At 41.8% G+C, this 27,482-nt stretch overlaps 1 protein-coding gene across 7 annotated transcripts in view; it reads right to left on the bottom strand.

The window, feature by feature from the left end:
• DOCK9 (dedicator of cytokinesis 9) overlaps nucleotides 1–27,482 on the bottom strand; it is a 213,744-nt gene that overhangs the window by 24,507 nt on the left and 161,755 nt on the right. For 3 of the 7 annotated variants that reach the window (XM_065896284.1, XM_065896286.1, XM_065896285.1), the window contains exons 38-45: nucleotides 25,242–25,285; nucleotides 18,049–18,164; nucleotides 12,354–12,491; nucleotides 12,053–12,235; nucleotides 10,119–10,232; nucleotides 9,784–9,999; nucleotides 8,245–8,302; nucleotides 5,937–6,043 (exon numbers count right to left, since the gene is read on the bottom strand). In XM_065896284.1, coding sequence (XP_065752356.1) covers nucleotides 5,937–6,043; nucleotides 8,245–8,302; nucleotides 9,784–9,999; nucleotides 10,119–10,232; nucleotides 12,053–12,235; nucleotides 12,354–12,491; nucleotides 18,049–18,164; nucleotides 25,242–25,285 — 976 coding nt within the window. Of the gene's footprint in view, nucleotides 1–5,936; nucleotides 6,044–7,278; nucleotides 7,357–8,244; nucleotides 8,303–9,783; nucleotides 10,000–10,118; nucleotides 10,233–12,052; nucleotides 12,236–12,353; nucleotides 12,492–18,048; nucleotides 18,165–25,241; nucleotides 25,286–25,828; nucleotides 25,966–27,482 lie in introns of all 7 variants that reach the window. The other 4 variants (XM_065896281.1, XM_065896280.1, XM_065896283.1 and 1 more) reach the window with 2 other exon arrangements.

A 27,482-nucleotide genomic window follows, 5' to 3' on the forward strand; every position in this document is an offset into this window, starting at 1 on the left:
GTCACTTAAATATATATCAAATAGAGTTTATGAGTAATCTCCCGGGCCAAATGCTCCTAATTGTGAGACTAAGATTTGAATACTACTTTTACTCATTTGTCAAACCAGAAACACAAGGAAAGTTTAATAATGATGAAACCTGAATTCTTGTGGCATATCAATACTATGGACAATTCAGTTCACTATGGAAAAATCTGCCATATTTGGTACAAAAAAGTAAACTTCAACCAGGGACACTTCCCAGAATGGTGGGAAAACAGTAATGTTTCATAGAGTGAATAGAGCTTAGTAAATAACTATGAAATAAGTATCACAATTTGATGGTAATTAAGAATTAGGAAATAATACATCATCAACCTATATATGCTACTAGACATTATTTTATCTTTTCTTTTGATTCAGGAGGCATTCAGGATCTATAGTGTATCAGTCTGAATATCGTTTTTATTGTAGAAAATGGTAATGTATACTATAAAAAGCAGAGTAGTTAGAGATTTTACCCAATAACAAACTAAAAATGGCTTTTATTTTTAAAAAAAGGTTAAGTCCTTCTCTCATAAAGGTAGAGTATGGATTACTGAGCATCAAAGCTTAATTTGGTAAGGTAAATTATTCAAGCTAATGTCAACTCTGTACCTAGACGTTTACAGCTGGTGCATCAAGTAACAATTCTTCGAATAGAAATAACCAGCAATCATAGACAGCTAAGTTTGAGAGACCATATGTCAACACAAAATTATAAAGAGTCATAAAAACTAAGACATCATAGTAACTAAACATCGGGGCATATATAAATAATATTCTCAACAGAAACTCCACGTATGAATTTACTTTGAATTCTCAGCAATCACTTGAAAACCAGAACTTACACTGACAGCGGTCAGAGTGGTGACCTTGAAAGGCGATCATACAGAAAGTCTGATAGTTTTCCCCCTTGTTTAAAATCTAAATGCCAAGTTATTTTTTTTCTAAATTGTCAATACACGCAAAGAACTAAAAGTAATCACTGGTCGGGGAAAAAAAAAACCTCAATGAGTTTTATGCACCTGGAAAGTACACATTTTATGATATTAGACTAGACTTAAAAAGATCTCAGTACACTAAGCTTGTAAGCCATTCAGGAAGCTGTTTAAAATGTAATTAGCCAGTCATTCTTAGGTGTGCCACAGCCATGCAGTTGATGGCACCGAGCACCTGTCTGTGGAAATAGCTCCCTAATGCTGTGCATGGGCGCATGTGTGTGCTTGAAAATGCATTATGAGCCTGTGCATTTGCAGGGTATTTAAAATTTTTTCACTTAAATAATATTTGCCCCATCTTAGGACTGACTGATTTAATTTAACCTTTCTTATGAAGCTAGCTATCTCTTTTATCTACCATTTGGGAATAACCATAAGCATGTGACCTGGCTCGGGCAATGGCATACATCATGGCATCATTCACATTTCTACTATATTATCGTTTCTCAAGATACAGTCGAAGATCCTTTGTATCGGAATAATCACCTGGGATGCTTGTTAAAATACAGATTCCCAGGCGCTGCAGTCACCCAACTAAATCTGGGGATGGGTGGGGGTGGGTTAGAATGGGAATCTATATTTGTAACAGGAATCTACGTAATTTTTAAGCACACTAAAGCTTGAGGACTGGCACACTAGGTCAAACTTTCTAAGACAGGCACTCCCTCATATATCACTGAGCTGGCACATGGCACACAGCTAGTTTATGGAGTGAATCAACACATGTAAATGTAGAAATTTCTAAGCCACAAAGAACTGAGACAACTTTCAACTCAGATTCTAAGGGACCGTGGTTTAGGTGTTTCTCCTCAATGGCAAGAAAGCATCAGAAGCAGTGTTGTGTGCTGGGGCAGATCACATCATGATCACATCACATCATGCTCACCCTTGTCTCTCCAGCATAAGGAAGCTTAGGAAATATTTGCAACATGAAGCAGGGCAATATGTCCTGGTATGAGACAAGGTAGAGCAGTCAGACAAGTTCCATGGGCCACGTTCCCTACTGCTATTGTTTTCGAGAAGCATTATAAAAGTGAAGATATGCTATATAACTTTGGTGGTTCTAAGAGTATTCTCGGTCAAGGAAAAGTAGATGCTTAGACCACTCTACAGGGTTACAGAAAATTGCCAGGCTTGGATGAGATGTAAACAGAGGAACCACAGAATGTGTTTTGTTGCTAACTCTCTCTTGGGATGTTCTGTAGGTATAAACATTTTATGTTTGTTATTTCTGAGTAGATGCAGTTTGGCTAAGACAAGTCAGTGACCTGCCAGGTGAACCTCACCGTTGCTGGTCTGTGAAACAACACTTGAGGGTGCCAAACACAGTCGGTCCTCATTATTTGCTGTGGTTATGTTCTATGGTCACCACCGACACTAAATTTGTGAACACGGAACACCCACTTCTTGGGGAAATACAGGATTAGGCTCCAGAGAGCCTCTGGTTACAAAATTTTTGGCAACTGATTAGTACATAACCTTGTTTTATGTGTGTTTCTGTTTAAAGACACCTCATTTAGTACATATCGTTGATTCATTAATATTGAACCCACGACCCAAAGCACTGTAACTCCGGCCTGAACAGAGCTTATCTGACAACTATTTTCTCTGTAAGGCACATCACCTTCCTGAGCTCAGGAACACTGGACAGCACTTCAGCACCATGCTAGGGGGCCAGAGAAGGACCCCTGTTTACAGCACGAGCTGAAACAAGGAGGCAGAGTGTTGCCTGTTCAGCCTCAGATGGGAACGTGTGGACTCAAATTTTTTGCTGCTTTGTGCCATGTCCCGAAATGACTGTAAAAGCACCTCAGTGCATGCTGATTCTGGGGTAACAAAGAAATTTTAGCAACTGGGCAAATAATGAGGATGGACTGTATTTTCCAGTTCCCCACTACAGTCCCTTTTGGCCCCGTTCCTCCCTCGCTCTGTGCCATGCGGGCCGACGCACCAGGACTGCTGGCCTGCCTGCTGGGCTCAGCCAGTGGAAGGCCAGCAGGAGACTGGTGGACAGAAGGAGAGTGTGGGGAGGGGGTGCCTCCCTCCCTGCCCCCATGCCAGGACTGAGCCGGGGCAGGTGGCCCCTCTGTGTAGTTTCTCTCTCCCCGCTCCCTTAGCCCACAGGTTGACAGTGGCAACCCAGCTGTTGCTAACCTCCAGGGTTCTGCAATATTCCTTGTTGGTTTCCCTAAACCCTGACCAAACTTCTCAAAATAGTCCCTTTGTTAGACTTGCTTCAATTTCTGAGAGTGCTACCTATTTCCTTCTAGGACCCTGCCTGTATGGGATGAGGGAGGGATCTCAAGACAACATGGGCTGCATGGAATTTTGACACCATAGGCAACTCAGAATTCTTCAATCTGCATAGGCTCCAATTTGTGAAACAAAATGTAAACAGGAATGGGACGTTTCTCTTTAATCAAAAGCAGCTGCGGGGGAGTTCGCTCTTTAGATCAGAGTCAAGGAAGATGGACTGCTACCAATAAAAACTCATCTGAGGTCTCCTCCTAGGAGAATTGTGCATTTTTAGGTAGCGCCTCTAAAATCATGTTAGGAGAGCATCTTAGACATTTAAATATATCTAATAATGCACATTAAAAGGGCAATGATTTTTATTAAACTATTGTTCTACACCTATTCCCATCAGCTTTCCCCAAAACTCCTCCTCTGGCAGAGATACTCGACTTTCCCTTTTTCTGGAAACTACGTGGCAGTTTCTGCTTTCGTGACTTTTGGAACACGTTCTTTTTTTCACTGCTGGCTAGTTTCACTCTTAATGTGCAGGGCTTGCTTGGGGCTTTACAACCCCCGTGCCACATCCTAATCAGGATGGATCATCGTGCACTATGGACCTTGTTAAAGATTTACCAACTTTACGCTTCAAGGACAGGGTGGAAAGTCCATATTCTGAAAATAACTGATAAAGTTATCCCTGTCACATGTTCAGTTATTACTCAGAGCGGGTGCCATCCACAAATTTCCCCAATCAAGCCTGCCCTTGATTTCACAGGGCTCATTCCCTAGGCTGCAGAGACTATTCCAGCCTATTACTTAATCTGATGAGCAAACCTGAACTTCATGTTATCATTCCAGATGACAGGTTACCCACAACTGTTTACTTTCGAATCTTTAATTGTTCTTGGCATTGCTGTTTTCCTTATCGAATCTAAACAAAGTGCTGCGCTCCGGAGGACTGACTGGTCAGCAGGGGACAAGGGTGGTTTCTCCAAGGAAACAATGCGTTCAAGCCTCTTTTCAGGGAAGAACCCAGTGCAAGCCCTCCTTGAAGCGAGGAGTTCAAAGCCAAGAGCGTGCGGGCCTTGTTGCCTAAGTGACAGGCACACACATCAGAGTAAAAAATTACCATTGGGCCAGGCATTTCAAGATGGAGAAACAGCTGAACTGTTAAGACCATGTAATAACCAAATGGTTTTTTTTTTCCCCTTCAGAATACTTAGAGAACTTCATGTATTTTGGTTAAAATTATTTTAATTTTTAAATGTGAAGTCACTCAATATATTATCCTTCTTTCTCACAGTTAATTTTTAATTTAGAGGGTCATTTGAGACTAGACAATTTTTGGCAGTGGTTCTTAAACTTTTGAGGCTTAAGATCCATTTATATAGCATAAACATTATTGAGAATTCTTTAAAAATAGCTGAGAACTTTTGTATACATGGGTGTTATCTCTCAATATTTACAATATTAGGAATTAAAACTGAAAAAAAAGTAAAAAGATTTATTACTTTAAACTAAGATAATAAACCTATGACATGTTAATGAAAATAACACTTTTAATGAAAAAATAACATTTTCCAAAAAAAAATTAAGGAGAAGAGTGGCATTGTTTTACATTTTTTGCAACTCTGAGGTCTGACTTCGTAGGAAAAGCCTGGATTCCTGTCTCTGCTTCTGCATTCAATCTCTTCAATATGTTGTTCTGGGTGATGTAGACAAAGAAAATCCAGCCTCACAGAGATATTCAATTGGAAAAGTAAGGACCTCATAGACTTCCTGAAAGGGTCTCGGGGACCCCAGGACCACACTTTGAGAATTGCTGGTTCATGGATGGTCAGTGTCAAGGAGGATGTTTGCTCATGGGCCCCGCTTACCAGCATGAACATGATCAAAAGTCCTGATATTAACTGCAGGACGTCCACATCATAAACACAAGAATAACAGAGGCAGAAGACATTTACTCCTTTCTCTGTTCTTTCTCTCCACGTGAAGAAACACGCACACAGAAAACTGGCATTTGTTCAAATTCCTAGCTGTATTTCAGAACTCTCTAGTTTCAGATTTTAAGTGGCTGCAGGGTGATCCTGTTTTGGCAAGAAACTTGCAAAAATTGCTACAATGATCTAAAGTCAAACTTTCTGGTCTCTATGGGGGGTGGGCAAGGGTGGTCTTAACTACTCATGGTGCACAGGCCCTTGCTGACAGCACTCAAGTGGGGGCAGAGAACTGGGGGCCTGGACAGGAGCTGCTCTGCCCCTGAGCCCAGTCTGGCCTCTCATGGCCTTGCATGTTTGGGGACATCGGGGAGATATCTTGTGCTGGAGATACTGATCTAAAAGTCAGAAATAAAACCCAGGAACCAGAGAAATTAACTGTTGCGAAGAATGAGAAACTTTACGATTCACAATACTGGGCCTTTTACCCCAAGTGTCCAAGCTCTCAGCCTCACTTCATTATTAACTAGTTCCTCACACTCTCTCCAGAGGAAAGGGGGAGTTCCTGGGAATGGGAATGGCAGAAGCTTTCACTGTTCAGTTTCAGTGCTCTGGAGAATTATCTTAGAGTGAAGTGTGTACACAGCAGCTGCAGACAGAAAATCCCAGTTTGGTGCAGGGGCAGGTGAACGGCAGCACCCGAGACACTGGGGTTACCGGAGCCCTCGCGGGCTGCGGCGCTCACCTCGTTGAAGTGGACGTCCTGCATGCCAACGTCTTCCATCATGGAGGCCTCCTCATCTATGTTCGGGGTAATCACCCTGAAAGCTGTGCATCCTTGTCTAAACATGCCTAGAATTAGAGAGCAGGGGAGACAGTTGGAGCTATCAACCTGAAAGTGGATGAACCGTGAGGGTTCTTCCTGCCCTGTTTGTTTCTGGGTTGAACGAGGACCGATCTTGAAATCTCTTGCGTCTCAGGCCAGCGTTCCCATGGGGAGCCTGGGTGCCACTGTGTGCTTTCCTTCATTCGCTTCCTCAATATTTAACCCTCACTGCCCTCAATTTTTTTTATTTTTCTCATCCCTTTTTATTTTTCACCCACCTTTATTAAAATGTATGTAATCCTTAAATAAACTGAAATAGGTATTGAATCAAATTAATAGCAAGGTAATAACAACAATAGTTTGATTTGGTAAAATGACCCATGCTCAGATACCAAGAAAAATAAAGAAGCCAAAGCCAATCAGAGAAATACAGACTCAAAAACAACTCTGTTTACTTCCAGCTGTCATCTCACCTACTCTGGCTGGGGTAACCCAGAACTCAGATTAGAACTCGCCCTTCTCCTGCAGGAAGCAGTCTACCAAGATGTGACTCGATGGCCGCAGCCGTGAGCTGAGGGGCTGCCTTGGCTGGTTCCACGTCAGCAGCCTGAGGGGTAAGAAGAGGCCTTTCCTCCCATGGAGTCACTGGGGAAAGTTTCATGTCACTTGGACAATGTCAGCTGGGCAAAAACGATCAAGTGAAGAAGGACTTGAAATGTCTTCCTGCTCTACTGAGATTACTGCTTACAGTAAAACAAAAGTCAAAACCTGAACTGAGACCTCCCATGTTTCAGGGAAAAAAGGAACACAGAGTAGTTTGAAATCAAGTCTTGGAAGAGTGGACCCTAAAGTCAGAGATGCTTCTACTGCACATGGTCAAGGTTTCCAGCCCCTTCATGGGTTGTCTAACATCTCTGCCAATGTCCAGCTTTCGCCTTGCTTTTGTTTCATGGAGACAAAGATTCCCCTATGCAAAGCACTAACCTGGGAGCTTGAGGATACATGAGTGTACAAAAAGCAAAATTATAAAATCCAACCATCCATGTTTTTGGCTACACAGTAGATCTAAAAATACAAGTCAGCTCTGGTGGAACGACAATGGTGGCCAAAGTGCTTTCTTCTCCTTGCCTGCCATCAAACCAGAGTGGCCAGGAAAAGAAGGGAGGGAAGGAGAGCCAAGTCCATCCCAGCAGAGTTGAAAGAGAAACCCCATACGTCTGAGTGTCACAGGGACGGGGCGGCCGGCCCACTCTCAGCTCACCTCCCCGGCGCCTCCTCTGGCAGGTGCTGTGGCTGGAGGGGAGGAAGGACGGCTCCAGCTGGAGGGCTAGGTCTGCTTCTAAACGTGAGGAGATGTATTACCCGACAGAAGGTCTCAACAGGAAATCGTGCTGGCAGTAAGAGAATACGGAGCCCCTCCCTGGTTTCTTTCTCCTTCCAGCTCTGACGTATGACAAGCCTAGATGCCCTTAAATTCCATTCCAAAGAGCCAGCTGTACCAGAAAGATAGAAATTCCCTGACCTGGCCATCTGTGGTTTCCTCACATTGTGAAGGAATAAGCCAGATCTGGTGCAGCTGTGCTCCAGTACACACATGAACACAACTGGCCTTTCTAAAAGCCCCGTGTTCTCAAATTTGAAGTGGAAATGAGCAACTGGTGTTTAACCAGAGGAGCCGTGACAGAACTCGCGGCCTGCTAACGTGGGAACAAGCACTTAGCACACAGGTGGGTGGCACTCACTCCTGCCAGCTCCTTCCATGGGGCGGCAAGGTTTCCAGCCTGCAAGCTGCCTTCGCACACAGCAAAGCCAACCGGGCTGTGCTCCAGAAAATACTGCCTGATCACCTCCTGTTACAGCTGCCTTTTGATTGGTAAACAGTTCCGGTGGGAACTATCTTAAGGGAAAATAAAATCTTTTCAGCTGGAGATCGGCTGGCCAGGGACTCCCAGATGCCAAGCTCATTAAGTAGTTTTTGCAATATGGAGTTATTAGTAAGAGGTTATATGACAAAATGCCACCTACTTCTGTTTTCCATTTCTGTGGTGCCTACCACGTCAAGCAAGTGTCACACCAGTGAACAGAACAATGAATATACTGTACACATACACATACACACACACACAGAAATCCCCCATGTCCACATCTTTCTTAACGGCTCTCACTTGTCTTTGCTGCTCTGTGCAATTTTATGTTTATTTCACAAAACCCAGGAGTCGCTTCTCACCTTTCCGTGTGAGATATTCTGCCACCAGGGCTGTGACGTGGACGTAGCACATTGCTGCCTAAAACAAAAGACACGTTTCAGAATCACCAATTATGAAGAATGGCACAATGCTCACAAGCAGAAATCTAATGACTATGTACTTATATTAGATCTCAAGGCATCAAGTAGTGTTTCTAATGGCCGACATCTTACCTTTTGAAAAAAGTAGAACAATTCAAATAAATTGAAAATTTTAAACTTTGAATTGAGACAAATGGCCGTAAATTTGCTAAGACCTATTTCTATTTAAAATTATTAAATTTAAATGTAAAAGATTTTTAAAAAGCATTTTTTCTTACTATAAAATTTCAGCATTATTTCTCTTAAAGGGAAAAGAGGATCATTTGAAGAAAAGGCATGTCCATTCTCAGATTCAGAGATGAAGTTATAACTTTTTCCAAAAATTCTAAATGAAAATATTATTTTATGTTAAATGGATAACATTATAAACACCTTAAAACAAAAGAAAAAATAAAAATAAATTCTTTTCACCAAGTTGCCATGGTTTACAAAACATTAAAGATAGCTGTTGGAAATGAACCTACCATAAGGTTCCAATGTCTGAGCCCTGGTTCTTGTCAGAATGATAAAAAAAATTACTACTACTAACAGTATGTAATTCATTTTCATTATGGCTAATGTATATTTTAGATTAAACTTATGGTCAAACAGAATGGACTCAATCAATAGGTAAAAATAGTTACATAAAGTTTTCAGATTTCAGATAGAACACAATTTTACTAATTTAAGCAGTTAGAGAGGTTTAAAGGTAAAAGCACACTTCTTTGGTAGTACTGTTAATCATACCTAAATGCCTCAGGCATGAACCCTGAGCAGAGTTTTCATGGGAACATGAATACTTCCCGCCTTACAGCCTACAGTTTTCCTTAATTTCCCCCATTTTACAGATGACGTCATAGAGACACAGAGGGGTTGAGAACTGGCTCAATGTCACCGAGTTAGTCAATGTTGGATCCGGGATCCAGTCTGCCTTGGAGCCCACACTCCCCCTCTGCCCCCGCCATGCTGTCGCTTATTGAACTGTGCAGCTCTGTCCATGAGGGAGCTCTGACATCTGCCACAACTACAGAGAGAAACTGACTACCTCAAACAGGAAAAAGCAATGCCCTGTCATTCATGACTTCGATACAGGGAAATCTAATTTTATCATAAAATAGCTCAATTTTAGATCTAGAGAGGAGTTTTGATGCAGAAACTGAGTGCACCTAACTAGCGGGCACCTGTGTGAGCATGGATGTTTTCTAAGAGCCTTCAAACAATGCTCTTTTGTGATGGAGACATCCCCTTACGATGTTGTAAATTGTTAATATGCTTAGATGACCATGAAGGAACCCCAAGCCCAGCACTGTTTAAAGTATCACATATTTTTAACTGGCTTCTTTGAATTACTGGGAAATTTTTCTCATAATTGGCTTCCTTCAGTGAATGGGACACAATTTGTTTTCTCAAAAGCCCGGACTGACATGCTTGTGGGGCTACCTCGGACAGGTCCCCGTTTTTGACATGGATCCGGGCCATGCTGTCCAGCCACGTCTTCCGGAGCTCGGGGGTGCTGGCGTAGGACTTGGCCAGGCTGTACTGGAGGTCCACCAGCATCTCGGGGTCATTCTCATGCTCCTTCATCTGGGCCGTGGCCATCAGAACTGTGCGGATCCTTTTGGTCAGGTCCTTCACGTCCGAGGAGAAGGTGGTGTGCTGCAACAAGGGTGGAGGGGGACACGGGGCTTTCAGCTGCATTCTGTCCGTGTGCATACATATCAGATGATAAGGCGGAGTTTTGGGGGTAAAACATAAAACGAGACCGGGCCACCCACCTTGATGAGCCTGTCACTGTTGGCACAGTTGTTGATGATAGACAAGGACTGCTGGAATCTGGTTCCCCCAATGCCAACAACGTCTGCTATCAGTTGGCTGACGGAAATAATGACCTTAGGGACACACAAACGTGAGCAAATCAATTCACCTTCAAGTGACGCCCCAGGCTCAGCTCCTGGCTTTGGTTAGGATGGGCATGGGGATGGGGCAACGGGGAAGCTGTGAACAAGGATCGCTCCAGTGTGGGAAACAACGTCTGAGTCATCTTCCCCCTTCCAAGAATTATTCTAGAAGTTGATTTTGCTACCTTTCCATTTCGGTTGCACATCAAAATGCTAATCAGGAGAGTGTAGAGGAATGAGAATCAGATAAGCCCATATCACTTGGATGGTTACTTACCTATCACCTTCTCTAATAAAAAGGAAGACCTTATTATTTACCTCTTTGGTTTTTGGCTTGAATTTATATGTACTAAATATTCAGTAAATGGACTGTCTTTTGCATTTATTATTAAAACATGTACATATGAACTATGCAGTGGGGGAATCTGTCTTTTTGGGGGTCTATAAATAGCACCGCCTTGGGCTTCCCTGGTGGCGCAGTGGTTGAGAGTCCGCCTGCTGATGCAGGGGACACAGGTTCGTGCCCCAGTCCGGGAGGATCCCACATGCCGTGGAGCGGCTGGGCCTGTGAGCCATGGCTGCTGAGCCTGCGCGTCCGGAGCCTGTGCTCCGCAGCGGGTGGGGCCATAGCAGTGAGAGGCCTGCGTACCGCAAAAAAAAAAAAACCCAAAAAACAAATAGCACTGCCTTTACCCAGTTACTCAGCTAAACCGTGGACCATGCCCCTCCCCCCATTCCCCCTTCTCATCCTTTACCTTCACCACACCCAGATATAATCAATCACTAAGTATTCTCAACTCAATCTCCTCTCCCTTCTAACCTCACCATGCCTGACCCAGGACAGCATCCTCTCTGGCCTAAACTTAACCATGGTTTCCCCACGGTCTCCCGATCTAAGGCCTTGACTCCCTGATCCATTCTCAGCCTGGAGTCCAGGCGATCCCTCCAAATGTGCAGTGTTGCCATCTCAACTTGTTCTCACCCATACTCTCACCTCCACTGTAAGGACCTTCTCTGGTCCCCTGGATGGTCCCTTTCCCATGGTGCATGCGTGGCCTGGAACATGCTCACCCCCAAACCCCTCTTCATGCGTCACATCCCATGGGAAGCCCCCTGATCCCCTCCCTGGGGCACTCGAGTTCCTCTGTTAGGGGACTGGGCACACGGCACAAGGGCCTCAGTGTCTGTCTGTCCTCCAGGAGATGACACTCTGTGAGGGCCAGGAGAGGTCCTGTTTTGTTCATGTTCATCCATGAATCCCAGCACACAGTTTGCAAGCAATAAACATTTGTTTTTTTAAAAAAGAGTAAGTACAGAGATGGAGAAGGTGCTCCTATATGTGTTTGTAAAAAAAGAAAGTCTACAAAAATATATAAGAATCTTCAGTATCTGGCCTGGTTCACAGAGCAGAGAATTTGGGACACTAACTCTGAAGGGATGGCAGATGTGTCAACAGAAGGAAGACAGAAAAGAGTCACTTTGGGCTTTCTGTGTCTTACCTAAGATGTTTACTGTGAGGTATCCTCTCATAGGTTCTATAAATCTTTACTCAGTAGAATTTCGGTCAGTCGAACATTGATTCGACATTTAAATGTCAATTTACCAGTAGAAACACATCCTGGGCCCAAATCTTACGATGTGGAGGATGAAATATATAAAACCAGTAAATGTGACTTTTGAATTTTCCATCTAGAGGCCAGATCGTTCAATACTTACACCGAGGTAACCTGGTAGATGTGACACTCAAAATTTTCCTGCTAAAACATAATTCCACACAGCACACTTGACCTGGAAAGCTAAAGCACACGCACCTGCAGATGCGTCCGGACAAAGGACTTCTTGCCAGTGTAGTCAAAGTTGTTCCTCATCAGGAAGTACAGCAGCTGGGAGGCCTCAGTCCTGATGGAGCTCAGCTTGGAGTTGCAGCATTTCAGGACCTCATAGCACAGGGCTGCGCACATGTCCGCTCTCCGCTCATAGAACGTTGAGGGAAACTACATGGACATGAGGAAGCAAATGAACCCAGAGAGGTTAAGTGCCCCGTTCAGCTCCAGGTAGACACAGGAGAATGGGTGAGAATCAAGAATGATCTTCCCTGGTGAAACAACGTACCTTATAGATTAATGACCTTAAGGCAGTGAAGACATTTTTTAAAGCCGTTTCAGACTGATGTTTTTGAAGAAAACACAGGTAGACGTCAAAAACCTTTTTCATGAGGGGATTATGTCCGTGGTCAGCCAGGAGCTGGTTCTTAAAACACACAAGGACAGCTTGGTCAGTGAGACACGCCAGACACTGCTGACTGGTTTCATACAACTTTCAGCCTCAAAGGTTACATTTTTCAGGTACTAAGACAACTTATAATTTAAACAAACTTCCCATGAATCCTCTAGGAAAGCACAGAAGTCTCTTGTAGTACAAACTTATCAATAAATTCATGCTTTGGAGAATTTACTTTTTCTACTAAGGGACAGACTAATTTAAAACTTCCCAGCAAACTGTACTACGGTTTAAAGGACCACTGTGCCACGTACTGATTGGGCTTCTATTTATTTACTTATTTTTACTATCACCAGCAACTAATACGGAGGTAATGTTTGCGACACCTTAATTCCAACAGAGAAGTGCCATTACAGGTATCAGCTAATTAATGGGCTGGAAAAAATCACTGAAGTGAGGTGTATGGAACAGGTCCTCTACCAGTGAGGGCTGGGTTTTCTCCCCCGCCACAGGCTCTCAGGCACTCTGCAAAGCCACGAATCACCAGGCAGTCTGGTAAGGGGGAAAACGCACAGGCACCATTTCTCACGTGCACAGATTTGCACAGGTAAACTAAGCCTGGCCATTCTCATCTGTGAAACAGCGACCCTAAAACTAAGCTTGCATAGCTACTGGGAAGACTTGAGGTCAAGTATAGGGATCGTCTGACGCCCCCTCTGATCTAGCTCAGTTAAGTGGCAGGAGGGTCACCATTAATTACTTCTCCTAATTCTTCAAGGTTTTCTCCCACCAGCAGCAAATTCACACTGGTTTAACACCGTGAAAGCCTGGATGGCTAAAACTCCCAATGATTGCTGCACATGCAGTGGACAGAGGTGTCGCCCAACTAAAGGCCAGCATGCAGCCACATGTGCTTGACACTGGAGAGCTGCATCTTCAAATACAGACAGGCCTGTCAGGACAAAGGTGTGTTTGGGAGAATGTGTGCATTTTGCACAAGTAGGCAAAAATGACTATCACTGAAAAAAAATGTCCAGAGGTCAGTACCTCTAACCAACCTTACAGTTTAGCCAGAGGAACAGAGATAACTTATGTCCAAATAGTTCGGTTGCACAGCAAATTACGGCTGGAGTAATAGTTTCAAGATTTATCTCATCTTATTGTTGGAGAAGTTTTACTCAAGGAATAAGTTTTGTTTTTTTAGGTCCAGTAATTCACGGGTGTATTTACAGCTGGTAGGACACCTGGAATCCACAGTGATCTTTATATCATGAAACACGAAAGTACAGTATTGAATTCCATCATGTGAAAGAGAAGCAATTTAATGGAGCAGAAAATGTGACTTAATTAACTGAATATGATGTAATTCTCAACCATGAGCAGCTGTTCACCAACCGAAAAAAAAAGAGGTTGTTTCCAGTGTTTGGGGAACTGCTTAGTGTTTACTGTTTCTGAGCAGTTCTTTTCCCAGGAGTCATAGTCCTTCCTAATTATGGCTGGATTAAGGCTTGCATGAATCTGGATATGAGCTTTTATTTTCTCAGCCATCTTTGCTGGAGATATCCAGGAGAGATGGTTCATACAAAAATCGCTAAGACCTCTGGCCTTGCTGTCTGAATTGGCCTGTCTCCAAGTTGTTACCACTGGAGTTAAATTTTCCTTCCTTTCACTCTCTCTTGGTCAAGGTTTTTGCTTCCCATTTTCAGGATTTAGTCTTCTTTGGGTTCTGATCACAAAACTTGCTTGAAGAATGGAGTAAAAATGCATTACAAAGATATAAACAACCCCTCATTTAAAGGGGTAAGGGACCTTTCGTCCTGAACACACCCCAGTTTACCAGCTGCCTTCCTTATTTTCCAATCAATTTTCTTCTCTCTCTCTCTCTTTCTCATTAAAAACGTTGAACATTCAGAAAGGCTCAGAGCAGGGAAAAAAGCAAAACAAAAATCACCTTCACTTTTCCACTCATAAATAACCATGGATAACAATGGAGTATCTCATTTCTACCTCTGTCTCCCTATAGACTTTTACTGAGGATGGGAGAATTTCATTGATTAAAATGAAATTAAATGAGATGTTAGAATAATGGGAAAGGCATGACTTATTTCTAGCAATAAGGTGCTATTTTCTAGCAATAGGTTATAAATAATTCTCAGGAATTGGCTGATGTGGATTCAAGTTTGACTGTCGTTACCAGCCTCCTAAGGGAAATGGGGCTTTCAGAGAATGAACACACATTATCAGTAATTTCTAAAGAGCCAGGAACAGGAGAAAAATGAACTTAAACCTCATGTGCCAAAATGACATATCTGGAACCATGTTATTTAAGGCAGCGACATCCTTCCTAGGGATATGGCTTGATTTTTATTTAGACACTGATTTATAGAATAACTTTAAAAATCTAGCTTAGAGTAGCACTCTCTCTGTCGCAGAGGCTCACCAATCACCAGGATGACCTAAACCCCAGGCTCACGGTTGTGTAAACTGGACCCCAGGCTCCCTAGCTGACCCCCATCATCCACGTGCTCCCCACCCTGGTCATTCACAGCGATCCTTCTCATCATGTACTGGCTGGTCCTCACCATGCACCTCACATCAAGAGAAGGCACTACAGAGAATTACTTAAAATACATTTTCAGATTAAATTTGTAAGTACATTAAAAATATCATCAACTATTTAAAGGCCAGATTTGGTTTAGGACTGTATTAATAGACATTTTAAAATAGCCAGAGAAGAACCATGTTTTTCTGCATGTAATCACCTTGGTTTACATAACACACCTTTCGTGTATTAAACAATATCTGTGAAAGTGCCCACACAGTACCAGCATCTGGTAAGTGCTTGGTAATTTTCTTTTTTCTGTGTGAGAGATCATTCAGCTACCTTGATATTCACCCAGCTTAGCTCCTTCCCCCTACACACACACACACACACACACACACACACACACACACACACACACACACAGTGATCTTGGGTTAATTTCCCGACCTATCTCAGCCTCAATCTCCTTATCTGTAAAATGGGGGATAAGAAGATCTACTGGGCCAGGCTGTTGTGAGGACTGACGCTGAAGACACAGAAGGCACTCAATAAACGGCAGCAAGCTAATATAACAATAAATTGGGGTTCAGGGCTTAAATCTTTTCAAACATTTCCTCTCATTAAGAACATGATTTCTTGATTGCCTTTGGCAACTTATTAGATGTGGTCAATTAAGAGGCTCACTAACGATGAGGCAACATTTGTGGAAGAAGATTTTTCTGCAAACAATTATGTCAGCCAACTCAATGTAATAATTTACTTTTCCCGATATGCTCCAATTGATGCCTCAGCTGAGTAAATACTTGCAAAGGAAGATCCCAGTGCTGCTGTGCCAGTGGGCCTCTTGGACCTGTGAACCTAGGCCAGGTAAGCCTACAGCTTGGCATGACATCCTTTAATACCGTAACATTTGCCCATCTTCCCATTTTTTAATGGGTGTGTGTGTGTGTGTGTGTGTGTGTGTGTATGCGCTGAGCTTTAAACATCAAAGATTTCTGCACACAGGCATATAGACTCTGATAGAGATCACCTCAGCTCTAAAACACAATCTTCCCTGTGCGTCTCAGGAATCAGACCCTTTACCATAGGATCAGGAAGGCGTGAGCCTAGGGAAAGCGCTTATTGCTAAACTAGAGTCAACATTTGAGCTCCCACTGTGTGCCAGACACAGGATACATGTTTTTGGATACTTCATATCAATTCATTATACAGCAGCAATAATTGCCACGTTCTAAGTAAGGAAATCAGGGCTTAGAGATGTCAAGCAGACCCACCCAAAGCTTAACATCTGGCTAATGGCGGAGCTGGGGTCTGCAGCCCATGGTGTTTCTGTACACACGGCTGCTCCCAAGTGTCCTGGAGCCTGGTCCGTAGCAGCAGGGTGCTCGTCCGTTCGAAGGGTCACCTCACTTTAAGCTACAACAGCCCTGGGAGGCAGATCCTATTTTTTCAATCTTACAAATGAGAAATCTTAGGTCTGGAGACATGAAGTGATTTTCCCAAAGACATTCACCCAACAAATTTAAAATCAGCCTTCGGTCAGAGACCATCAGATGCTGTCTCTCTCTTGAGTCAGAACCTATTTGGTGGCCAGACACTGGGGATCCGGGAATCTTGACAAATACTCTTCTTTAATATGAAGCAAGCAATTTAAAGGAGCTGAGTATGAACTGCAGGCTGTGCAGTAAGGAAACTGCCACTATTCTCACAGTGCTGCCAGACCACACCTGCTGTGCAGCCCCGGGGTTTCCTGCTCATTTACAGGCTGAGGCCCAGGGAGAGAGTGGAAGCAAGTGTCCCAACTACTGGTTTGAACTTACGGGTGCACAGCTAGCACTGACATAGTCCAGGGCAAATGCTCACATTACAAATTTCACTGCCTATTTACTTAAAAATCTCCAAAAGAAAACAGAAAGAGGTTCAAAACATGGTTCTAGTAGAGCAGTAGTTCTCAGGCCATACTGTCTGTGCACATATCACTCCCAGAGTTTGATTCAGTCAGCCAGGGCCCGAGAACCTGCATTTGTAACAAGCTTCAGGGCCTGCATCTGCTGCCAGCCTGGGGACCATGACTGAAGGCCACTAGAGTAAGGCTCCACGTAAGATGACACTGCTGTCCCCATACTCATCCTAAGGGTCTGTATGCCCTCAGCTCTCGACTGGGTTCCTAGTTATGACATTTCCTGGGGATGTGAGTAGCATGGCTGCTACGAACAAAGGTAAATTATAATAAAGCAACATGATATCAGGTAACTATTTTTACTCTAATAAAGAAATGTGCTTCATGAGAAGAGGAGATGAGTAAAGCACAGATTGACTTTGGGTATGTTTCCCAAATACCCTTGCAAGTAAACATACTGATTTCATATTCAGAGCATATTAACACTAATTCAGCTTCTCTGGAAACGGAAGTAGTTATTGAGTGAGAATGGGAAGGGTTAGGTTCCTAAAAACAAGAAGGTGGCTGAAGAGACCATCTTTACCTACGTAAATGTTACTTGCTAAAACCTAAAAATAAGACCAAGATCACTTTTTATTCTCTATACTTGAAATGTTTCTATCATTTAATTTAGTAACAGATCCAAAAAAAATTGAAAAGGTGAATGTTTTTAGGTATTGCTCCTCTAAGTATAAACATCTAATTTTAATTGCTACCACATGTGGATATGTTTAAAGATAGTAGAGGCAGAAATACCCAATTAGGTTCCTGTATTTATCATTCTCGAGGGCTCAGCAAAGCCACCTTCCCCGGTAAACGCTTTCATCTGGCCAAGCGTTAACCGCCTCCTGGGACTGTGTCCACCTTTTGCAAGCAGGTGGCAAACCCTGACCAGTTAAGCTGTATTATATTTCAGGGAATTCAAGTCATTAACAGTGGAACGGTTTCATTAAGGGAATTTAAGGATTAATGGTTTCCTTACAGGGGCAAAAACAGTTGCTGCAGTAAAAATACAACATAAGAAGTTCTTGCTGATTCAGTTAAATAAACAGAATGAATTTAAAAGGTGAGGCTCTGACCATGAACAGCTGTTCAATACAAACCTTAAATGCCAGTGTAAATAGAGAGAGGGTGTCCAGAGCTGTCAGGCACACCTCAGTAGCAATATTGGCTTCAAGTAACGACTGGTGGAGAACATCTGCGTCCGAGTGGCCATAGCCTGCATGAATCATAATACAAGGTTACTGCCGGTGGCTGAAGAAGAAAGGCTAGGGAATGGTATAGTCACAGTCAACTTTTGATTATTTCCAGAAGGCTTCCTTCAGGGCCATATCTCCCTGTTTGCCTTTTGTTTTTGGTGGCGGGGTGGGTAAAAGGAGGTGTTAAAAATGTTTCCATTCAATTATGACTTTTTCAGCTCTGGGAGGGAAGTAATAGCAGCAAACATTTATTGTGCACTTGCTATGTGCCAGCCATAATTCTATGAACTTTACATGTATCACCTTATTTAATCCCTCAATAGCCCTATGAAGTATGTACATTATTAAACCCTTTTTGCAGATAAGGAAATGGAGGCCCAGAAAGGCTAAACAACTTGTCTTAAGTCACACAGTTGGTAAACAGGGGAGCTAGGACTGGTACATGGACCAGAGTCACTCAATTGCGCCACTTGACTGAGCTGTTAAGATGGTGTGGTAGTGAAGGAGGCTGAGATCTCTGAAGCTCCCCACACAGACAGAGGCTGCAGCACAGCACAGGGAAAGAAAATGAGCTGAGGGGCAGACTGCTGGTCAGTGAATCAAGCTCGTCCCCTTACTAGCTGTGTGACCCTGGGCAAGTTACTTGACCTCTTTATACCTCAGTTTCCTCATCTGTAGAATGGGGATAATAACAGTATCTACCTCAAAGGGTTGTGGTGAGCATTAAATTCATTAATTGCTGTGAAGCTCTTGGAATAGTGCCTGGCACACAGTGAATGCTATGTAAGTCTCAAGTCAATAAAGTAAGGATCTGTTTTATCAGTTGGAATCATGAATGATAACCAAGAGTTGACTGCACTGCTAACAGTATTCTACTTGCTTTAATAAAAAAGCACAAAAGCCACTATGACTGAAAGAAATGTTTAAGAAAAGGAGAGAACTTGAGAATCATAATTTAAATACAAACTGATATCTTCTGTATGTGGCTGTAAAATCAATTTAGTATTGATATAAATGTAGTTTGACATACAATTTGAGATTAAATTATGAAATGGTATGCATTAGCAGAAATATATATAAGGGATGCAAAGGTGTTTCAGTATTGATCTAGATTACAAAGAAAGATGGCAATATAATAAAACGTCAGGTAATGTCTTTCTCCAAGGAGCAAAACAAATCAACACTTACTATGTAGGTAATTTTCTTAATACTCCACAGAGGAGGACATTTTGTACATAGATCAGGAAAATGAAGTACAGAAAGCCTAGAGAATTTTCTTGAGGCCAGTAATGGGATAAAACCAGAAACTACACTCCCAATTCCTTATTCAGGTCACTGTACCATAATCTCTATTATTAAGATAAAGTAATTAGCATGATGTTATTCTGACTTTAATAAATGTCAGAGATAGAGAATGATTTTTGAAAGACTACAAAAAGCTTTTCTAAAGCTACCGAGTTGCTTTTTAAAGTATGATTAAAGAAAACCAAAACTATTATGTGCTTTCATCCAACTTTGCTTTGCTCTTATAATGGTGGTTTTGAGTGGCCTGCATTATTTTCACAGTGTGACAGAGTCGTGTCCCTAGTAAGGCTATGGAACACATTTGGCACCGTGCTAGTTCTGTTTCTTTATATTCCTGGTTTGCTTTTAGGTTTTTTTGGTAAGAAATCTAGCAGAAAGGAAGACAGACATTTTTTGGTACTAATAGTCACTGAACTGCCTTGGTAAGCCAAGGTATTTCCTCATTTGGTAAGGTTTGTTTGGTGAGATAGCCAACAAAAGAGGAAAACAAACTAATGATGATTGTTACAATGATCACAAACCAGGGCAAGAGAGGACCAAAAAAAAAAAAAAAAAACAAAAAAAAACAAACAAACAAACCACCACCTTTTATCAGACCAACCAAAATTATCACACAGGTCAAAAGGACCCTATACTGAGGGCTGCCATTTATCCCAAATGAAGTTTTATAATCTGGGTTAAACTGTAACAAGGCACCTGCTTTGGTGATTAACTGTATTGTCTGCACAGAACTATCCTTTTCTCTTTCTAGATAACCTATTGGATAAGTGTATCCAAGTGTGATTATTAGAGATGAGATGGTCTACACACTGAAGAACTCCAACAGAGTTTACTTATACCTGGCTGAATGTCTAGAACAATTCAAGAATTGCAATTTGTCAATGTGCTATTTTTTAAACATATATAATCAATGGGCCATGCTAATTAATGACAAAATTTCTCTAAGCTACATTACACTATCTAATCTCCTTTAGAATAAGAGTCAATTCATACAGAAATCTGTCTGCCTGTATCCGAATCATATAAGAATAAAAGAAACAGTCCTTTTAGCCACAATTGGTTATAATTTGCTTTTCCTTAAACCGTTTTGTCTCAAAAATCAGCAGGTTCCTGAACCAGTGTTACTTAAACATCCCTAAAAATAAGTGGCAGCATGGGATGTTGTGTGAGTGACAGGGACTGACTGGACAATCTGACAAAAGATACCCCCGTGGGGACAGTCTGTCTCAAGACCTGGAACAAAGCTGTGCATGAGGGAAGACTCTAATCAATGGTCACCTTGTTACTGGCTAACACAGGAAAATGAAACTGAGCTGGCAAACCCAAGAAGGGGTCTTAAGAGACACAGTAATTTCTCAGAGCATCGGTCAGCAACTTTTTAAAGCTGACTAAGCAGATTCTGACCAGGGCCAGTAAGAACTACTGTTAACCCTACTGACTTCCACTAGGGGGTAGTAGTGCCTTGGGGCACAGGCACTGACGTGGTCACTGAGGCAGTTCAGGGAGGGAAGGACTTCCCTGATGTGCCATCTCCAGCAGGCACCTCAAGGGGTGCTTTAGAGACCTTAGGATCCACTGCTCACATGTACACAATTTTCATTCTGCTGATACTCAGATAAGTGATTTATTCTCAAATCCCCAAATCTTTCAAATACTCAAAGGATGAGGATGAGATTTTTTTCCCTCTAATGTCATCTGCTATGGTTAGACTTACCTAACTTTACTCCGTTTTATGAAGTCCTGTTTCCTGAAAAGCTCGGTTTAGTAATGCTGAGGACATCTGTAAACTACCCCTCCCTCCCCAGTGCCACATCAGAGGTGATGTGGTCAGAAAGGCAGAAGCCTGATCCACTGCCACTTGCCTTTTCCGAAAGTCAGAGGACATTTGGGCTAGAAGAATAAGTCAGATACATGTTCTCACAGGAGGCACTTCCTTCTTGAAAGCTGCCTTCACTCTTTATGAAACCAGAATTCTTGTTTTTATTTTTAATTTTTTTCTCTGGCCCATAATATGAATCCAGAAAAATAATACATTTTATGAAAAAAATATAAATATTGAACAGCTAGGAATCTTCTTGCTAAAAGAAATCCCCAAATGTAGAAGACCTAGCCTCCTAGATATATTAACTCATGGTCTACAGCTTTTACTAACTGCACATATTTATGCAAAGTATCAGATGGATCCACCACTACACAATCTATTATTGATCTCCATCTCATTTTTATTGCTAAAAAGTTTTTCCCCACAGATGGGCAAGAAGTGGAGAACAGAATAAGGAATGACATTCCAAGGCAAAACATCATGTGATTTGCTGTCTGCCCTCTGATTAACCACCAAAGAAACAAATAGGTTCAAAATGATTTGCGAAACTAGTCTATAATCTCAGAGTTTATACTCGAGGAAACGGTTATACTACCTGCTTTCTAGTCTCAGATTACCTTGCATAAGTGATTGTCACTTAGACAATCAGATACTTAGCTGTATCTGAAAATGGTATGGGATACAGACCCCAAACTGTGACAACACTTGGTTTAAGCATATAATAACTTTTAATTTAAAGTCCTCTTTAAGGATACTAAAAATATAAAAAATGACCGACTTTAAATGGGCATTGTGTCAGGTTTTCTCAACTCTGAAACCCTATCAATTGCAAGAAGCACCAATCAATGACAGGCTACCATGTCAGAGGTAATATTCAGGATGTATCTGTAAGATAAGACCTGCTAAATCTGTAAAATATATCCTGATTTCAGAAATGCTGGCAAAGGGGCAAAAATCTATCTCCAGATCAAGGAAATGTGGCTTTATAGACATTTTATTTACTATCTTGAGTACAGACATTTAAAGCATCCAAGCCCATTTCACCTATTTTAAAAGATATATCACCCATGCTTAAGAACTTTTGAGAAATATTGATTTTACTTCAGAGACTATATGTCTCCCCTGCATTTTTATATTGATTCAATATTGTCTAAAATAAAGGAATTTAATTATCATCTATATTCAGTTTCTTACTTGAGATTCATAGATATCAAAGAATATCAGAATTAGATGGGGTCTGAACAAGCCATCTCGTCTAACTCCTCATATGAGGCTTAAATGACCTGGACAGTATCCCCAATGGGTCCTCATCAAGTCTCTGTTTTCACATCTCCAGCTGCCAGTACCTATACTAGCCAATAGGTAGTCCAGTTAGAAAATGCTTCCCCATATTCACCTGAGATCTAATTCTCTGCAACTTAATCCAGTGATCTTAAATTGTCTCCTATACTGAATTATATGAAATACAGGTTTTCTTCAAGGGTTTCTACCTCTCGGCTGGCTTCTCTCCCATCACACCAATGGGAAATATGGATTATCATGCAAGTGAATTTAACATATTCCTAGAACAATACATAACATTAAAGTAAATACAAACTGTTATTTGATATATTTTTGCAAATGAATCACTTATTTGCAAACATGTTTCACTTAGTTTTCCCCTCATCACTCAGTTTATATAAAATATACAAAGTATACTCCGAGCACCTATCACTCTCAATTTGTCCTTTGGCACAAGTCTTTTCTACTGATACACAATGAGTACATGTTGCCTTAAACAGGTCAATGCCTTAATGTTGTAAACATTTACTTTTTATAAGCCTGGGCAATGACCCAAACAACAAACTCCTACCCTTTGAGTGTTTTTAAAATAGGTAAGACCACTGGCCACAGTGAAATTTTCATTATTTCCTATAAAAATCCAAGAGTAAGGGTAAGTGCCCGCTAGCGTTACATGTGTGCTGCGTGTGGTGTCTTTTCCCGTGTCCTACTGTTAATAGGCGATGGAGACAGCGCGGCTTGGCCTGCATCGGCTCAAGTTCCTCGCAGTCCTCTGCTGCCCCCTGCTGGTCACGCTAAGGTCTGACAAAGCCTTTCCTACTCAGAGAAAGGAAATGAAAAATGCAGGTGTATAGGGGACTCTTCCTATTTTCATTCTTTTCCAAAATAAATTCATTTTAGACTCTGGCATCCCAGCAAGTCTCTCACATATTGGATCTCTGTCATACTGGTTGGCCCAATAGAAGGTACTGTATTCGTTAAATAGGAATTTTCTTAAAGAGACATACGTGGCTACAAATTTCCCATACAATATCTAGGTGAAGATGTAAAAACTCATGTATGTATGAGTTCACACACATACACATGTATACATACAGTATACACTCCCTTCTCTATGGCTTTTGGCCGAGTTGATGATTTGGAACTCAAAAAGCTAATGGTGGTAGAGGCTGAAGCCTCCCAAATACAGAATCACAATTAGAGATGTAAGTGAAGACTGAGTTCAGGGTGGAGAGGCAAGGACTATGGGACATCAGAAGCTATTCGGGGAGAGCAGGAATTGTGGGCACACATTAAAAGGCTAAAATAATCAGCTACACAGTCTTGACTGGGAAGGCAAAAGGAGAAACTTTGATCGAGAATGGTGTCACTGAAAACTGAAGAAAAACTTCGGGTTGAAAGAGGAGAGGGGCAGGAAGGACAAGGTTCTCTGTGGGTAGCAGGAAGAGAGAATGGAAATCAACCATGTTAACAATAGGGTTTTTGGCAGTAGAACACAGCCAGCTGTCTCTCTCCTCCAATTCAAACCACCACCGTGAAATCCATTTGCAGAGGGAGGGGTTGCTGCATATCTTGGTGGATTAAGGTTATTTATTCGTGTGTTGATCATTCAGTTTATTTTTGTTTGTTTTCTATGTTTCCTACATGATTATCTTTGGAGGCGGGGCCTTGGTCTGCTTATGATTTTTTTTTTACAGTGCTTTAAAGTTTCAGCATTTATTTCAACTGATAGTGAGGTACTGACAGTCCCTGTATTATACATTATCTGGGCAAAGGCAATGTAGCAAGTCTTGCAAAAAGTGGGAATTTGATTTCTCTTTGCTAAATAGGAAATGAAAACTAAAAATAATGAAACTCCTTGTTTTGTCTGTTTAAACCCTTTGTCTGCAGAGCTAAAATAGCCCTAACAGACAAGATGTTGAAAAATCAAGTTCTGTAGCCTTAGACGTGTCACTAACGCACATTCCACAGCTAAGTATAGAACCCAGAACTAGCATTTGAAGCCTACCAATTCAGTGTGTGGCAGACTGACATAATATTGATTTAAATTAAGCCTTGAATTTTATAAAGAGAGACTGTACCCACTACATTTAACTTTCTTGGGGGTGGAAGAGTGGGAAGGTGCCATATTTTGATTCCTCAGCATTTTTACTTTGAACTATTCTCAATTTAAGGTGTCAGGAATATATTGTCTATACTCTTAGCCTGTACTAAGAAAGAGGTATGGAAATCACAGTGAATGGAATGAATTCTTATGATTAGAAATGATGAGAAGATATTACTAACCATGAATTAAAGACATTGCTTGCAACGAGTACAAATAATTGTCTAGATAGAACAATAACTAGCTATGTCATGCTTGGAGCAAAGATGGGACAATTTAGAGAACACACCACTGACAGAAATGATGACATTAGTTTATAAAGTGCTACATGGTTGATATCTTTTAGGTTTTCTGCTTCAAGAAACCCTTAAGAAGACTAAACACTTAGATTTCTAGAAACAGCACATGATGCTACGTCCCCTCTGTCAATTGATAAAATTAAATTAAAGATATGCTCCCATGTTTTGGCAAAGTCTCTACTGTGAAGTTAGGAAGCCCCAAAGTTAGGAAGGCGAGATGAACAAGAAGTCTCGGTTTGCAAGTGAAGCGGCCTCATAAGCAGACTTCAACCTGATTAAATCTTACCATTGTCTACAGAAATTCCAAGCACACTTGATATCTTTCTCACACTGAAAACACAGAAAAAGTCACTTTGTTATTGGCTTTTCCACACCCTCACACATTGATTCACGGGCTTTACGGTTTCACAGCAGTTTAACGATTAACATACATTCAGGGCTAGAATGTCAGAATGTGGACGCTTGATCAATTACACGCATGGGGTCAGGAGGGTGAAAGGCACTTGCCCCAGATGTTCTTGGGAGTCACACGGGGAAAACTGATGATAAGTTGGCCACTGGCAACAAATCAAAATACTAAATTAAATTATCAGAGAATGTCTGGCTATCAGGCCAGATTTTGTTTTAAAAACACCAAGCAGATGGCGTGGGGCAAAGGGTCTAGGCTTTCAGGTCTGGTGCTGTAGTTGACCACGTCCCACATTATGTCATTCTCCTCCGAGGAAGGGAACTGCGCCACGAGCTCTTCATCCTACTGCTCTGAGCTGGAAGAAAAGTCGATTTGGTGATGTGGTGTGGTGTGGCCAGGGGCTCTCCCCTCTGAACTGTCACATGGGATGGCTGGCTGTTACGATGGTGTGTCATGGGACTTACTGTGGTTAAAAGTGAGAGAGTTATCCAGGCTGCCCAGCTGCTGCAATCTGGCATGCATCATTCCTGTTCTGTTACGGGAAACAGGCAATGTCTGAGATTTTCGATCATGAACTATGGGTCCCAACCCCTCCTGGTTCCTGCAACATGAGTGAAATGGGATAGAAGCAAAAGTTAGATTTGTTACACTGCAGCGAGATGGGGAGCAGTAGTTAGTGAGGCCAGGACACAGCACGAAGGAGACTGGCCACGCACGGACTAAGCACAGAGGAGCCTGTTTGGGGCCACGTGAGCCAAAGACACACGCAGGCAGCAGCACTTGGCAGAGTTCACAGCAAAGCATCTGAAGACGAAGGAGCAAAAACCAGGCCAAAGCAGAGACCTTTTCAGTTTGGAAAGTCATTTAGAGATGCTACTCTTTAAAAAGGTGAGCATCAGTCCAACGTGGTGCTAATGACCAGCATTTGGACAACAGCCAAAACACCACGAATCTTTCTGGATTATATATGTTATTAAACAGCAAAAAAAAAATTTTTAGTTAAAATAATACATTGGAAGAAACAGAGAACAAACATGCAATGGGAAGGATTATATGAGGCGGTTTAACACCTTTATTCTTACCCAGGAAAGGAGGAGAAGAGCCACAACCTTTGTTAGACTTGTCAGCAGTCAAGTGAAGAAAATAGAAAAGTGATCTGGATTAGCAATCAAACAGCTAACTTCCTACTGTGTACCATCACCAGAGCAGATGAAAAATGAGACCAGCGCTGGAATGACACCTGTCCCCCGTCCCGTAGCCAACCGTCTCCCTCACTGTGTTATTGTGTGGAGTAGAACAGGACATGCATGGAATATCATCGGGCAACATGCTGCTGGGTGATTTCAAAGTGACACAATGAGAAGGCGCAGTGTTCACAGAACCGGACCACCACGGAGGGCAAACACTGACAACGTTTAAATCATCACTCAGGATCTCTTCCATGTGCAGTAGAGACCATGGCAATTTTCTATAAAACAGGGCACGTCTTTCCACTGTGTGCATGATGAAGTAACACCATCCTCCACCCCTCCTATCTATGCCCATTTATTTTTAAGACAGTCCAAGGAAGCATACTTTTACATGCAAATATATACAGGGTGCTTAAGAAGTCAGAAGATTTTTCTTTAAAAAAATTAAATTTAGAGACATAGAAAAAATAAGTTAACTGCTTCACAAAATCCAATTCCAAAATAGTCTGTTGGGGCAGAAATCTTCAGCTTTTCACATTCACTGTGTTCAGCTCTGAGGCTTTTTATTCTATTTGCACAACATTTTCCAAATGCCATCTTGTGAGGTGGGTGACACCACGAGAGGGTGTGAAGCTCCCCCAGCACAGTGTCTCTCTGTTCCAAATATACTGTTTGCCCATCTTCATGGGACAAAGTCAAAAAGAATGAAGTTATTGTATAAGGACACATTGTATATATTTGCATTTAGTACCCAAAAAACTCAAATGCAAAAATTACTGTTACGATAAAAAATAAGAGTTAAGATTAGAGAACGTTAAGTGCCACCACATTTCAATTAAAAATAGAAAGTATTAATAGGAAGAAGGCATAATATAGTCTCTCTAAATTTGCTTTTTAAAATAAAACATACTTTTATTTGACATAAACA

This window comes from Phocoena phocoena, chromosome 18 (assembly GCF_963924675.1).
Source record: "Phocoena phocoena chromosome 18, mPhoPho1.1, whole genome shotgun sequence".
NCBI classification, from domain to species: Eukaryota; Metazoa; Chordata; class Mammalia; order Artiodactyla; family Phocoenidae; genus Phocoena; species Phocoena phocoena.